At 29.0% G+C, this 14,003-nt stretch overlaps 1 protein-coding gene across 3 annotated transcripts in view; it reads right to left on the minus strand.

The window, feature by feature from the left end:
- Window positions 1–10,769, minus strand: part of LOC143195879 (major royal jelly protein 9) — a 55,306-nt gene extending 44,537 nt beyond the window's left edge. The window contains exon 1 of one of the 3 annotated variants that reach the window (XM_076403413.1): window positions 10,544–10,769. In XM_076403413.1, coding sequence (XP_076259528.1) covers window positions 10,544–10,568 — 25 coding nt within the window. In that variant the 5' untranslated portion in view covers window positions 10,569–10,769. Of the gene's footprint in view, window positions 1–3,722; window positions 3,849–10,543 lie in introns of those variants that run through there. The other 2 variants (XM_076403391.1, XM_076403399.1) reach the window with 2 other exon arrangements.
- Between the last annotated feature and the right edge of the window lie 3,234 nt (window positions 10,770–14,003).

Consider the following 14,003-nt stretch of genomic DNA (forward strand, 5'->3'; position numbering starts at 1 on the left):
AAGTTGCAGGGTCGCTATAATCACTGTATCATCCTTGAAGGGAGTTATATTGAATAAAAAAAGTAATTTAGCCAAAAAAAAAGTTTAACTATGGTAGGTCGGAGAATTTTCAATTAACCTCTTACTTGCTTTTTCTCGAATAAACTTTTTCCCAATATTATATTCTTACCAATTTTATTTTATTTATTATATATTGTGTAGTTACTGAATAGATAAAAACGTTGTATTATTCTATGTTGTATGTTGTAATGGTGAATGAACGATATCTTACGTTTTGTATTTGTAGTTTGCATCATATTCTCGTCATTCATTTAAAAATTATCAATGAAACCATTCTATGCGTTTTTTGTGAAATCAATCAAATTTATTTGTTATATATTTATAAATAAATCTTATAGTATTTTACTTTTTATTTTATAAGTAAAGGCTCTGTATATATTTTAATTATTTATACGCTATATTTACCTGAATATAGTCAGTCAGAAGTCAGTACCATGATTATTAATGTAGTTTTCCCCTGATTGATTGGTTGTTATTTTTAGATGAAACATCAACATATTTAGCATCACATTCACAAATGTAACATATTAGTGTACAATACAATATTAACATCTGTAACAATAATTTATATATTATGGAGAATTTTCATATTTTTTCATACATTTCATTTTATATATAATCTAAATTTTAGTCAGTTACGAAGATGTTGTTTTTAATAAGGTTAAATAACCGCTACTTTTTAAGAATTATTTTTGGACTTGCGGTTTATTTAATGAAATAGTCGAAGAAAGAATGATAAGCATAGTAAATCGACAGCTGTTGTGTTCATCATACCAATTAACAAAGCTCGCTAAGAGCTATCGAGTATGTAAGATGTTGTCATAGATATTAGTGCAAATAATATTAACATTGCGTTTACTTTATATTTCATGCAAAATTATTGGGAGAATAGCGGCAGTAGGAAATAATCATTATAAGGTAATACATTCCTCTTAATTTTCGCAAATATAATAATTTTAATTGAATTATGCATTGTTATTAAAAATAATTAAATTAAAACTATATATTCGGACAGCGTCTTGTATTTTGACTTGATATCATGAAATAAGTGATATCAAATTGAAATATTATTATTATTAGATGTAAGCTCTCACTGTTTGTTATGATGAAACTGTTCATATTTTAATATTTATTATATTAAATGTATTAATATTAATATTTATTAATTTGTTTCGTTATTATTTCATTAATGTTACACAGTGATAACTTTCTAAAATCAATTAGAGATATTAGTTTCGGCCAGTCAAAGATACTAATTTTGGCCTGAAGGATGGTAAAGAATTAGTAGTACTAATGACGCTGTATTTATTCATTATTTACTGACAAATTCTTGGAAAAGTATTGGTATTTTTTTAAGTCATTTTCGGTTTAATCTATTTTTCCAGTACTAAATTCCATTCAAATCATAAAATCGTATGAACGTGTGTTATTGTAATTTAACAACCTTATTGCCTTTTAAGTCAGTAGGTGTTGATATAGCTTGAATAAGTAATCAATAGAAATATATGCTGGACATATGAGACTTTTATTTTATTTCACTGCTATTCTTGATATTATAAATACTAAAGTATTACTTAAAGCCTACATTTCTGAATACAGATTAGAGAAAGTTTTGGACAAATTATCATCTAAGTGTCCTATGTCTGAGAGTATATTTTTTTGTTTTTCTATTAGTTTTTGATATTTGGAATACCCAAGGAAAGAAAAAAAAAGGTAAGTCATCAACGTATTTAATATTAAATTGGCAAGTATACTAGTTTGTGCACGCGTTATGAACAAAATATTTTCCTTTTATTAATCAGATCTTTTAAATATATAACACGGATCAGTGCCGCTGAACTTAATATAAATATACTTAATATATATAACTTACAATATATAATTTGAATTTTAGTCAGTTACAAATATATTTTGATTGTATAGTACGATATTGTGATAGGTGATTTTTAGTCGGGTTAAATAACAGTTAGTTTTTAAGAATTTTTTTGAGACTTGCGGTATATCTATTGAAATAGTCGACGAAAAACTATATAGTATAGTAAATAGACAAGTGTTGATCATACCAATTAATTAATCAATTAAAATTTTCAAAGAGATGTCAAGTAGGTAAGATGTTTTCATGGATGTTATTTTATTTTTTATGACAAATTATTTTGGGAATAACGGCATTAAGGAATAATAATTATAGCATTTTCCCTTAATTTTGGTAAATGAAATAATCTTAACTTATGAGTTATTAGTAAAAATAATAATCTAATATAATTGGATTGCGTGTTGTATTTTTACTTGGTGTCATCAAAATGACAAATATGTATCAAAATGGAATACTATTATTATTGGATGTAAGCTATCGGTGATTGTTTTTAAATTGTTCAATTTTTGATAGTGACATATTTGAATATACAGTTATGAGTGCTTTTCTTTTAAAAAATTCCATATTTTTTCCGACAAAAAGATTATTTCAACAATTTAATTTCAAGTTTTAGTGTTGACTGAAATTTTAACATCAGAAAATTGTATTATTTAATATGCAAGGAGAGCTTGGAAAAAACAAAAATATTTATATTTCGGGAATGTTACAATGCTGATATGACGGAAAATTTCGGGGAACTATATCGAAAGATACATACGGATAAATCACCTCACTTGTTTAACTGCCGATTAAAATAGATTTTTCCATTCAGGCTTGGCATATATTATAATATTTTTATTTACGTGAAAGCGTTCTTTAATAAGGCTGCGAACTATGGATAAATATTGCATTATTTTAAAATTATTTAATAAAATTTCATAATTTCATAATATCAGAAAAGCATTCTATATAAATGTGGTCTAGACTATTTTTTTACAATGCGATAACTCCTAAGTTGTTGAATATCATTACTTCGAATGACGCAGTTTATTTATTTTCACATTCTTGGAAAAATTTGAAGTATTAGCAACCTTTTTCTGAGTCAACTGTCATTTAGTTTATTTTCCCAAGGCCCTTCATGTGTCACAAATCATAAAAATACGTTTATTATTATGATTTAGAAACCTTGTAGCCTTTTAAGCCAGTAGGTGTTGAAATTTTTGGAATAAATTAACAATAAAAATAAAAGCTGGACATATGAAATATTTACCATGCTATAAGGACAACTTTAAATCACACCTATATTTATGAATACAGATTATAAAAATCAGGTTTTCACATTTTCTGGACAGATTATCTCCTTAAGAGTCCTTAATGATTAAATTTATTAATTTATTAATTATTTTTGATATTGGAAATGGCTAGATAGAAAAAATCTGTTCTAAGATATAGCTATTAAAATAGTAGGGAAACAATTATTTACAATTTAACCAAACTTGTATATATGATGTTTTTAGATGTAGGTGCTAGAATTTAAAAAAGATGTTATCAATGATGTTACTGCTGAACTCTCATAATTTGGTTACATGAATTATTATTTAATCGTATTTGCTCACAAGAAAATATGTCTCTTAATTTGATTATTATTTAATTACCTTACTTGTAGTTAAATGTCCAAAACAACAGGTAAGAAATTTTTAAAAACAAATTTTTTTGAATGAATTTATCCGACTAAAATAAATTTTGAAAAAATAGAAAGACTTATAATTATCGAACTATTTTGAACTCATGTTAATTTCGATTGTTTTACCCAGTAACGCCTCAGTGATCAGCCGCACATCCAAATACTCTTCGTCCAAACACAATCTAAACCGAAACTGTTGATATACTCGCGATTATAACGGTCACTACCGTACGATTAATCGCCAAAAACTTCAACAAAAACACATCGTCCATCATTATATATGCCCCACTTAATTTTTCTTCACACCGGAACAGGTTTCTTTTCTATGAAATTAGAGATACCCAGATACATTTCATTTGGGATAAACGAACACACCTATGAAGGGGTCACATACAGTCGTACAGTACCGTTTTTCGCAAGATATCCTATGATATATGAGGATCTGGTAACGTATCCGATATCCGAATGTTGGAAATGTCTTGAGTTCTATTGAAAGTCGGTGTTAATATGGGTTTTGTTCGCCTTGCAATTTTTTAGGGTGAATTGTTTTTACTGTATCGTTTACATATTTTAATTATAAGTTTACAGTAATACTTTTTTCTTTATTTTAAAATTCTAAGTCTATTTCGGTAAACAAAATACGGTGCTTGCAGAAGGTAACGGTTATTCAAATTAACAATAAAAAATATTTTATTGATAAATTGAGTGGAGAACATTGAAATTGGTCGTGTGTTTAACTGGTGTAAGTGTGGCATTGTTATTTTCTCACAAGCTCTCAAATTCGGTCTTAAATTATAACCATAAGCTATAGAGAATATGTATAGTATATTCAAAACAGTAGTGACAGGGAAGACCTGTCAAAACGTCGTAATGTTGCCGCAACAATTCTGAGTTTTAGTACATTTGGCTCTGACATGTAATAAAATTCTGATCTAAATAAAATAATGAAACAAAAACGTTATGTATTATAATTTATTATAACATTATAGTACATCAAATGCATATACTATTGAAGATCTTAAAACAACAATTAATTATACAGCCACAATAATTTATAGGTTAGAGTTGTTTTACTATATATAGATTGAACTTTTTTCCACACTAGTATAGGTAAGGTTTTAGGCACGTTTTATTTATGTAGAGGTATCCCCCGAAGGCCTAATCCACCTAATTAACAATTGCATATCTGAGTAATGTATTTTACTTTCATTAGAGAGTATATTCAGGTTTTACGCTTAGTGCTTGTTTTTTTCGATGCAATGTATTCTTGTAAAGTCATTACTATATTAGTTTTTATTTGTCCTGTTACTACCTGTATACATCTTCCTTGATAAAACTACAAAACTACATTTAATCACAGCATTCTCCTTAATGCATTTACCATATTTGCAAAACATTATTTCTCTCCTCATACATGTTAACCAAATGTTCATGTATATTCTGAACAATAACACACACGCATATAAAGCTTGCACTCTATAACACAACTTCCTACAGTTACATTAATTAAGTTTTATCCAATCACTGTAACTTTCAGAAACACTAATCAATAATTAATAGCTAAGCTGTTTATTTCTAATCTATTAAAAACTTGCTCAAGATTCTACCATTTGTCAATTTCTTCTTCAATGTGTTCGATCGAGCTCACATAAGCCGAAGGTGTTATTTTCGACAATTTCTTTCCATAAATTTACACAGTTCTGGTTTAAATATCCTTGTCTATTCTAATAATTCTTTGCAACCATATTAACTCATGTGGATTAAATATGCGGTGATAGGGAGGAAGACTCTCTGGCCATAACGGTAATTTTTACATTTTGCCCTTGAACATTGCCCTTTTTAGGAATTACTATTTCCAAAGATCAATCATATAGATTTGTTCTCTAATCGTTAAATTTGGGAGATAATAATTCGTGAATGGTCGGCACAATAAGTCTTCTAGTAATTATCATTTGATTCGCGTCACTAATGTTAACTATATTATACAGAGCATACGCTACTTTGATTTAATAAAAATATTTTGTTTTTTTTTTCTTTCAGAATAATCAAACAAAAATTATTTGTTATTGCCACAGACTTAACTTACAATAGCGTTTACAAACCATCATTAGATTTGCCTGGTATCGATGTCTATACCGATGTTTTCTAAAAAATATCGCTCATCAAAAAAATCGATTTTTTTTGTTACAGTTGTCGTTTGATATGATAAGTCGTCACCTCTTTCCGTAAAACGAACTAGCTTTAAATTGAATTAAAAGTTTGTGTTATTTTAAATAAAAAAATAACAAAATTAAAATTTTAACTGAAATTGACTATTCTTAAAATTAATATAATATAATTTGATAAGTACGTTTTTTTTTATTTTAAGTACTAAATGGATTATATATAACTACGTTTAAATAGTTTTAAATAAGTCAAATTATTACACCTGTATTGTAAAAAGATAAAATATATTTTGACGCACGGTTTACAATTTACAATGTTACAACAGTTGTTAATAATAATTGAAATTGTGGGGTTTCCTTAGATAAACAGTTAATTTTCAGTTATTTGTATAGCGGTAATTTTTGCCTATAGTAAAATAACTAGTTCAGACAGGTCAGTATTTGATGAACATAAAAAGATTTCCCTAGATAATTAAAATATAAACTCGAAATATATATTCTTTGTTATATTTTGGGGTCGCCCTTTTACCAACTAGAGTTTATCTGGGACTGGAGCTAGTGTTTAACGCGGGCTCCGTTCACAGCCTGGTTACAGGCATGCTTGGGATAAAATTTCTTGTCGGATTTGCACTCTTGCCTTTTGGGCATTCACAAAAGTTAAATTACCACAAACATACATTTACGACTATACCCCAGTAGGATTCAAACCCGCGACTATCGCAATAATAAGAAGACCACTGAGCAAACCAAGCCGGGGTGAAACATATTTATGTTGCCAGAAAATATAATAGATTTAAGATGAGAGACTAGTGCAATTGAAGGAAAGATCCTTGTAATCATCAAATCCTGAATAGAGGTAAGCCTTTTATTTCCGTTTTTTCTTTTAAGTGGGCTGATAATTCCATTTGTCTACAAGGCTTCAGTAATATTCTCAGTATGGCATAATCATGATATGATATTTTAAGCAAAGATATTTTAAGTTATGGTATTTCAGTATGGGATAGAAATACTGGGCAGAAAAATCCTATAATATTCGACATTAAATTGATTATTATAAGATATTAATTTAGGTTATTGTATATCTGAAGTTAAAATTTATATAGATTTTTAATCTCATCTTTCCTTCCTTATTTAGAGCATTCCGTATTCTCTTCGTGGTTTGGGATATCGGAGAAAACCAAGAACTACCACGTGGTGCCCATTGGGCCATGATAAATTAAATACGACTAATAAAATTGTATAATATGTTTTTAGTTAGCCCTAACGCTCGAAAGATGCGTGTATAAATTTGACAGCTGTCGGATTATTAGTTTGTGAATTATAGCATTTTAAGTGAAGCAACTTGTGTTATTGTGAAAAAAAACTGGATAAAAAGGAATTTCGCGTGTTGATAAAATATTGCTTTTTGAAGGAAAAAATACAGTTGAAGCAAAAACTTCGCTTAATGGCGACTTTCCGAATACTGCCTCCGGAAAATCAACCATCAAGGATTATTATGCTAAGTTTAGACATGGTGAAGTGAACACCGAAGACGCCCAAAAGAGGTTGTTATCGATGAAAACATTTAAAAAACTAGAAAATGATTTTGAATTACCAAAAATTGAAATTGAATGAAATGGCAAATATTCTAAAGATAACAACTGAACAATATTTGAAGATGATCAAGCGTAATAAACCCGAGTTTTTGCATCGATACGTGACAATGGATGAAAGATTGGTCCATCATTTCATTCCGAAGTCCAATCGAGAGTCATTCGAGTAAACTACACACGATGAACCCGCTCCAAAGCGTGGGAAAGCGCAACAGTCGGCTGGCAAGGTTATGGCGTCTGTGTTTTGGGACGCGCATGGAATAATTTTCATTAAGCCAAATCCATGAATTGGGCTTCGAATTGCTTCCTCATCCGCTGTATTCTTCAGATATGGCCCCCAGCGACTATTTACTATTCTCACATCTCAAAAGAATACTCGCTGGGAAGAAATTTTCGTCGAATAGAGAGGCGATTGGCCAAACTGAGGCCTATTTTGAAGGACAAATGGTACTGTAAAAATGGTATCGAAAAGTGGGAGGGTCACTATAATCAGTGTATCAGCCTTGTTATGTTGGAATTATATTGAATAAAAAAAAACTAATGTTGCCAAAAAAAATGTGTTTTACTATGGTAGGCTGAGGACTTTTCAATTGACCTTTTATATGACAAATGAATGCGTTTATAAGATAAAAACGGTTTATTTTAGAACCAACATGTGAAACGGACATCTATATAATTAATTAATTGAATTTGTATATCAAGATTGTGGTTGAAAGTTGTTGGCTGTTTTTCTTTTTTAAAAAATTTCCGAGACGATATTTATTGATAAAATATTAACTTGGCGGTAAGTCACGAACTACTAAGCTGCTTTTCTTGGAAGGTTGGAATGCAGTTCTTCTTCGAATTCAGATGTTGGGATTTTTTTGCCAGGTAACATCTATTCTGTAATCACTTTTGATGAGTCTATTACCGCGATTTCACCATGATTCATCCATTTTTACCTTAATTAAACAGAGTTGTACTTTTAAGCTTGGATACAAAGTTCACTTGAACCGAAACTTATTCGAAATGATAAATAGCAGTTTAGTCAATACCTAGACCTTTGAGATATTACTGAATTTCACATATTTTCTTACTGATTCAATAGTATTTGTTGCTCACAGTAGATGTTCAAATTTTGTGTTTAGTCATATTTGAGCAGTTGTAAAGACACCTTCCTGATCCGACCATATAAAGAGCAAAACCTTATGGTCATCAATATTCCGGTTGAGTATCCGTGTGGATGGCTCTTTTGGAATAACTTTTATTTTGTATCCTTTTTGAATACATCTGTATGAATACATTTTATTAGTCTTTAAAATAAAAATAAGTCTTGAAACTCTGCGTACAACTGTCTCACTTTTCAGTAACTGTAATTTGGTCGAAGTGTACCCAAAATTTCTTTTATATGAGTTGAAAATATCTGAAGTTGTATCAAGTAAATTGCATTTTCAGGAAGTTTTACTTAATATAGTTAATACGTAATGTTGATTGAAGTTCATGGCAACCATGCTCCATCTATTTTAACATGTGAGTCCTGGTTTTGATGTTTTAAAAGTGTTTTTTTTAGATTAAAGACAAAGAGAATTCTAGACGGGCAAAAAATAGAAGACGAGCATTTAAAGGCATTAAGTGAAATTCAAGAAGAATATATAGAATTGTGAGGAGTAACACAAGAAAACATCTCCAATTGGCTTAGTAACTTGGGAATCATTTGGTCCTGTGCGATATGCTGCTTAAAAAACCTTAAGTCAACGCTCGACCACGAAACTGATGAAAATATGCTTGAAAACATTAAAATGGTAAGTGCTACTCAGCCTTATTCTTTATTCTTTAGATCTTGCTCATTCTGATTAGTACTTTATGTTGATAAACCAACGTTGGTAAAAAGGAGACTGTAAAATATTTAAATAATTATTAATATGCCTTGGTTGTAATACTGCATCTTTTAGGATTCTTTAAACGCAAAAATAAAATATGAATCTATCCTATATTGCACACTCTGTAAACGACGTTATCATTTCGAATTGTCTTCTTTTTTGTTTCCGGTTAATTAATTAACAGCATTCTGTTTCTAACATTTTAATTCATTGGAATTTCTTAGTCTGAACGACGACAGCTACATATAACTTTTATTTGTTAATTTGCTAGCGAAAAATAAAATAAAAAATATACGAGAAAGTACACGTTATGCGCAGTCGAATTGATGATCTTACGACCTTAATTGGTTCTCGGAAGAAACGAAATATTATGTTTATGTTTTTCTCAACTAAACTTGTATATAATACATTTAAGAATTATGATAATATGTGATATATGGCAACATTATAGCAGCTAATAAAAGTAGAAAAATGTAACACAAAAAATTGAGGTATGAATCAAACTATATGGATTTTCCTGCATAATTTCACAAGGTTTTCTAATGAAATTTCCAAATAATTCTATTTAGTTTCACCAAATACTGACTTAGTAACTTCTTGAAGTAATTAGATGCAAGAATTCGTTAATAGGTATACTATTGAAGGACATTTTTATAAATATAAATCTATCTTTTCATATTTCATTTTTGTTTAAATCCTCAATAGACAATACATAATGTTAAAAATAAATGTCTTAAATTAATAAATTTAAAATTCACATGTTAAACATAAAAATACCAGATTTATCCTATAAAATCATCACTTCCTTAATAAGCTTAACAATCGTGCATAATTATCTATACAAATTAATTGTTCTTTCGTAATAACATCTAATGTATGATATGTAAATATTATTTATTATTTATTATATCTGTATCATAATCATTACAAATGCCAAATAATACTATAATATTTTTATTTTATTCGTTAAAAGTCCTTAGAGATAACATTAATAAGATATTAAATTAGAAAATATACTGTATAATAAAAAATAATGTGTATGGATGTAATTTTATCAACTATATTAAAAACGTATATTGTTAAATCAATTTATACTAGATTACCACCTATAAAAAAAATATGCTATTCATATAAAATAATAGCTGTAGCTAAACTACCAAAAATTAGATATGATTTAATGAATGTATATATAATAATATATATATATATAAAAATATTATATAAATATTTATATATAAAATATAACTATTTTAATTTAATCAATTAAGTTATAATATGATAAGTTGCGTTATATAAATATAGATGTATATTAAAGTAAAATTTGTACTTACATGAAATTATTTTTTTTGAACACATTATTCATTCACAAACATACACGCACGAAAACGCCGAAGATACCCGCTACGTCGGTCGAGGTCCTCGTCTTGTTTAAACATAAACAAACTACGGTCGATTAATTATTTATAAACGGTATGAAATTTATTATTACGTGTTATGCGCATCACTGGAGATAAAGATGAGTTAACTAGCTGGTAGAGCCTCTGAGTACAGCCGATGGCTTTGATAGTGAACACAGTTCGTAACTGGACAAGTTTACAGGACAGTATTAACCGAATAATTAAGTTTTTTTTTTCGTGGGAACATGGTTTTTACGTTAGTATTTCAATAGGTTTTTTTTTCAAATATAAAACATGATGTTAATTTTTTTTTATGTATTTTACATTTTACTGTTAGTAGAAGTAAACTTGTAATAAGCGCTTCGTAATTCAGTAATTAACTATTTGTAATGTAAAAATAAAACGTATTAAATATATTTTGACCAAAAATAATGTTATTTACAATATAACTTGGAAGAAACATTAAATCGTTCATTGGGAATTATAATCTTTCGTATATTTATTAAAGTTATACCTTTCAGCTCATTTATGTGTAGAGATATACATGTACGGATGGAGCAATGTTGAAATAGAATAAAATTCGTTGTTATGCCTGAGGTATTAACAATATTATTTTCATATTGGATCCACCAGACAAAAATCTGCAAATACCACAAGAAGAAGGTGACATATAAGACAGAAGACATATATTTATACGTGGTTTATTTACTCAAGTTGAAATAATGTGTTCGAAGTTAACTTGTCATAATAATTTTCACAACTGATATCACATAAGATAGATATAGCATGTAAACAAATTTATCTCATCGTTTTTAGTCACGACAATAGGAAGATGGATTTTTCAATCTGAATATAGTCGTGCAAGTCTTCAAGTACGTATTGTATCTGACATAATTACAACCTCTAATTTTCTAAGATTATGGACTAATTGAGCGAAGCTTTAACGGAAGCTTAAGGAACTGGAATTAATTTCCAAATAGGTTTAACATTATCTGGATTACATATTATACGTAAATATTTATTGGATGTACTATAATGTTAATAATACGATTGTGAACATTGTGAACCACAATAAATGAGGTTACTTTATATTAATTCGTGTAATATACAAAGTATTGACGCCAGAGCTCTATTATGAGATTTTACTTTTAGAAATTGATTATTTCGAGAGAAAATAAAGAACATATATCTCATATCATCTCGTACTATTAGTTTATTTAATAGGAAACAATATTTTTCGATAAATGTTTTGAAATTTCTCTCATGTTCTAATTCACTCATTCCTATTTTGGATTGATAATACATAGGCTCGCTGAAGAATAATTATTTTTTAACCATAGTATTATGAATACAGAATATTTGAATACAGAATACCTCTGTATTCAAATATAACATACCAGTTTATATAATAGCCTTCTTTACATGTTGCCAGTAGTGAATATCGCTCCAGTAACGAGCATTCTTATAATGATAATGACCAGACTGGTATGATCAAATATCCTTTGGAATGGTTTGTAATGCCAAGTACCGTTGTTAAGTTCCAATATTAAATTATAGATAGTATTAGTTTATTTAATAGGAAACAATACTTTTCGATAAATGTTTTGCAATTTCTCTCCTGTTCTAATTCACTCATTCCTATTTTGGATTGATAATACATAGGCTCGCTGAAGAATAAATATTTTTTAACTATAGTATTATGAATACAGAATATTTAAACACAGAATACCTCTGTGTTCAAATATAACACACCAGTTTATATAATAGCCTTCCTTATATGTTGCCTATAGTGAATATCGCTTCATTAACAAGCATTCTTATAATGATAATGACCAGACTGGTATGATCGACTAGCTTTTGGAATGGTTTGTAATGCCAAGTACCGTTGTTAATTTCCAATATTAAATAATGGATAAACCATCTGGTTATAATCCAATGATTCACTCCGGATAAACCCTGGAATATGAAAAGGAGCCCCATTTTAATTTCATTATATAATTCAACGTCAACAATTATATAATAACGTCAAGGATATATTTAAACTACCCAGAAATATGCCTCAGACACTTTACGTGACTAGGGAAGCTAAAAGAGAAATAAAAATTGCAAAATCATCGTATTGTAAGTGTAACATCTGAGAATATCATATATGTTATATGGATGATAAGAATATCGATGCGTTAGCTCTAAACTCTGAAGAGATAATGACCACAAGATTTAGTTCAATAAAGCCAAGATTTTGGCTACTACATAAATCAATCTTGAGAGAAAACTTTAGTAGCATTTTGAGATATATAAACAGCAAAATAACCTCACTAAGAACAAATGCTGTAAGATCAATATTATCTGTCATACAATCCTTCCCTTGTATAAAGGCTTAGTATCGAGGCGCCCATCTTGAAGACACATTCTGTAACCAGTACCTGCAGACTCCAACCTGGAAGCTGACACCTAATTAATTGGAAGCTAACAAAACGAATAATTTATTTAGGTATATATTTGTTGATACAATGTTTTTGTTGATTAGTATCAAGTTTCTGTAAGGAAAACATGCTACAGAACTGTAATATAATATAATCATTAATACCAGTAGGTAAGAAACAGTTAAAATATTAAAACAAAACATATCTGTTTCTCACTGCTCCGTGATAGAAATATTAAACCATAGCAAACGTTGTTCTTCGACTTCAAATTTCAAAACAGTTATTTGATCTTCATTTAACAGATTGTCTTCAATATCTTTCAACGTATAAATTGACTCAAATTGACTCCTGTATTGAAAAGCATGCGAGATCAGTTGGTCAAGGCACAACAATAATCAGTATATATAGCCCGTTTAATAAAAAGGCCAACCTACGTCATCTATTAGGCCGAATATATTGCCAACAGCAATTTATAAAAAATGTAAATATCATTATACTAGTTAAATATACAAGTAACCGAATCAGCCTTCTTCAAAACAATAGTGACAATAATTAGAGAAACATTGTAAACCAAATTCAAAATTAATACAACACCGTGATATGCTGACGCCATACATTTTGATGGCGTTAATGGGCTGTTTTATTGGAGGTGCAGTATATAATTTTTCTGTTCGTCTATATGTTACTGAAGCATGTTGATGAACAGATTTTGATCAAAATGTCTATGTGGATTCGGGAATGGTTTAGATGCATAATTTGAGCAGCTAGGCGGTGCCGCGATACATTCTCGATTATAAGGATATATCGCAGCAAAATCACTGATTTGATGTTATTGTGATCATCTTGTGGTATAAGTTTTATTGTCGAAATAAATTATTCCATCCAAAAGGTTAACAATGACTCAGTAGGAAACTGCTGCCCACTAATTAGGGTATATAACTATTATGAGACCACCATGTTATAAAACCCAG

The sequence above is a fragment of the Rhynchophorus ferrugineus genome, unplaced genomic scaffold (assembly GCF_030347505.1).
Source record: "Rhynchophorus ferrugineus isolate W39M unplaced genomic scaffold, kcgeb_rfMv2 rfM1, whole genome shotgun sequence".
NCBI lineage: Eukaryota > Metazoa > Arthropoda > Insecta > Coleoptera > Curculionidae > Rhynchophorus > Rhynchophorus ferrugineus.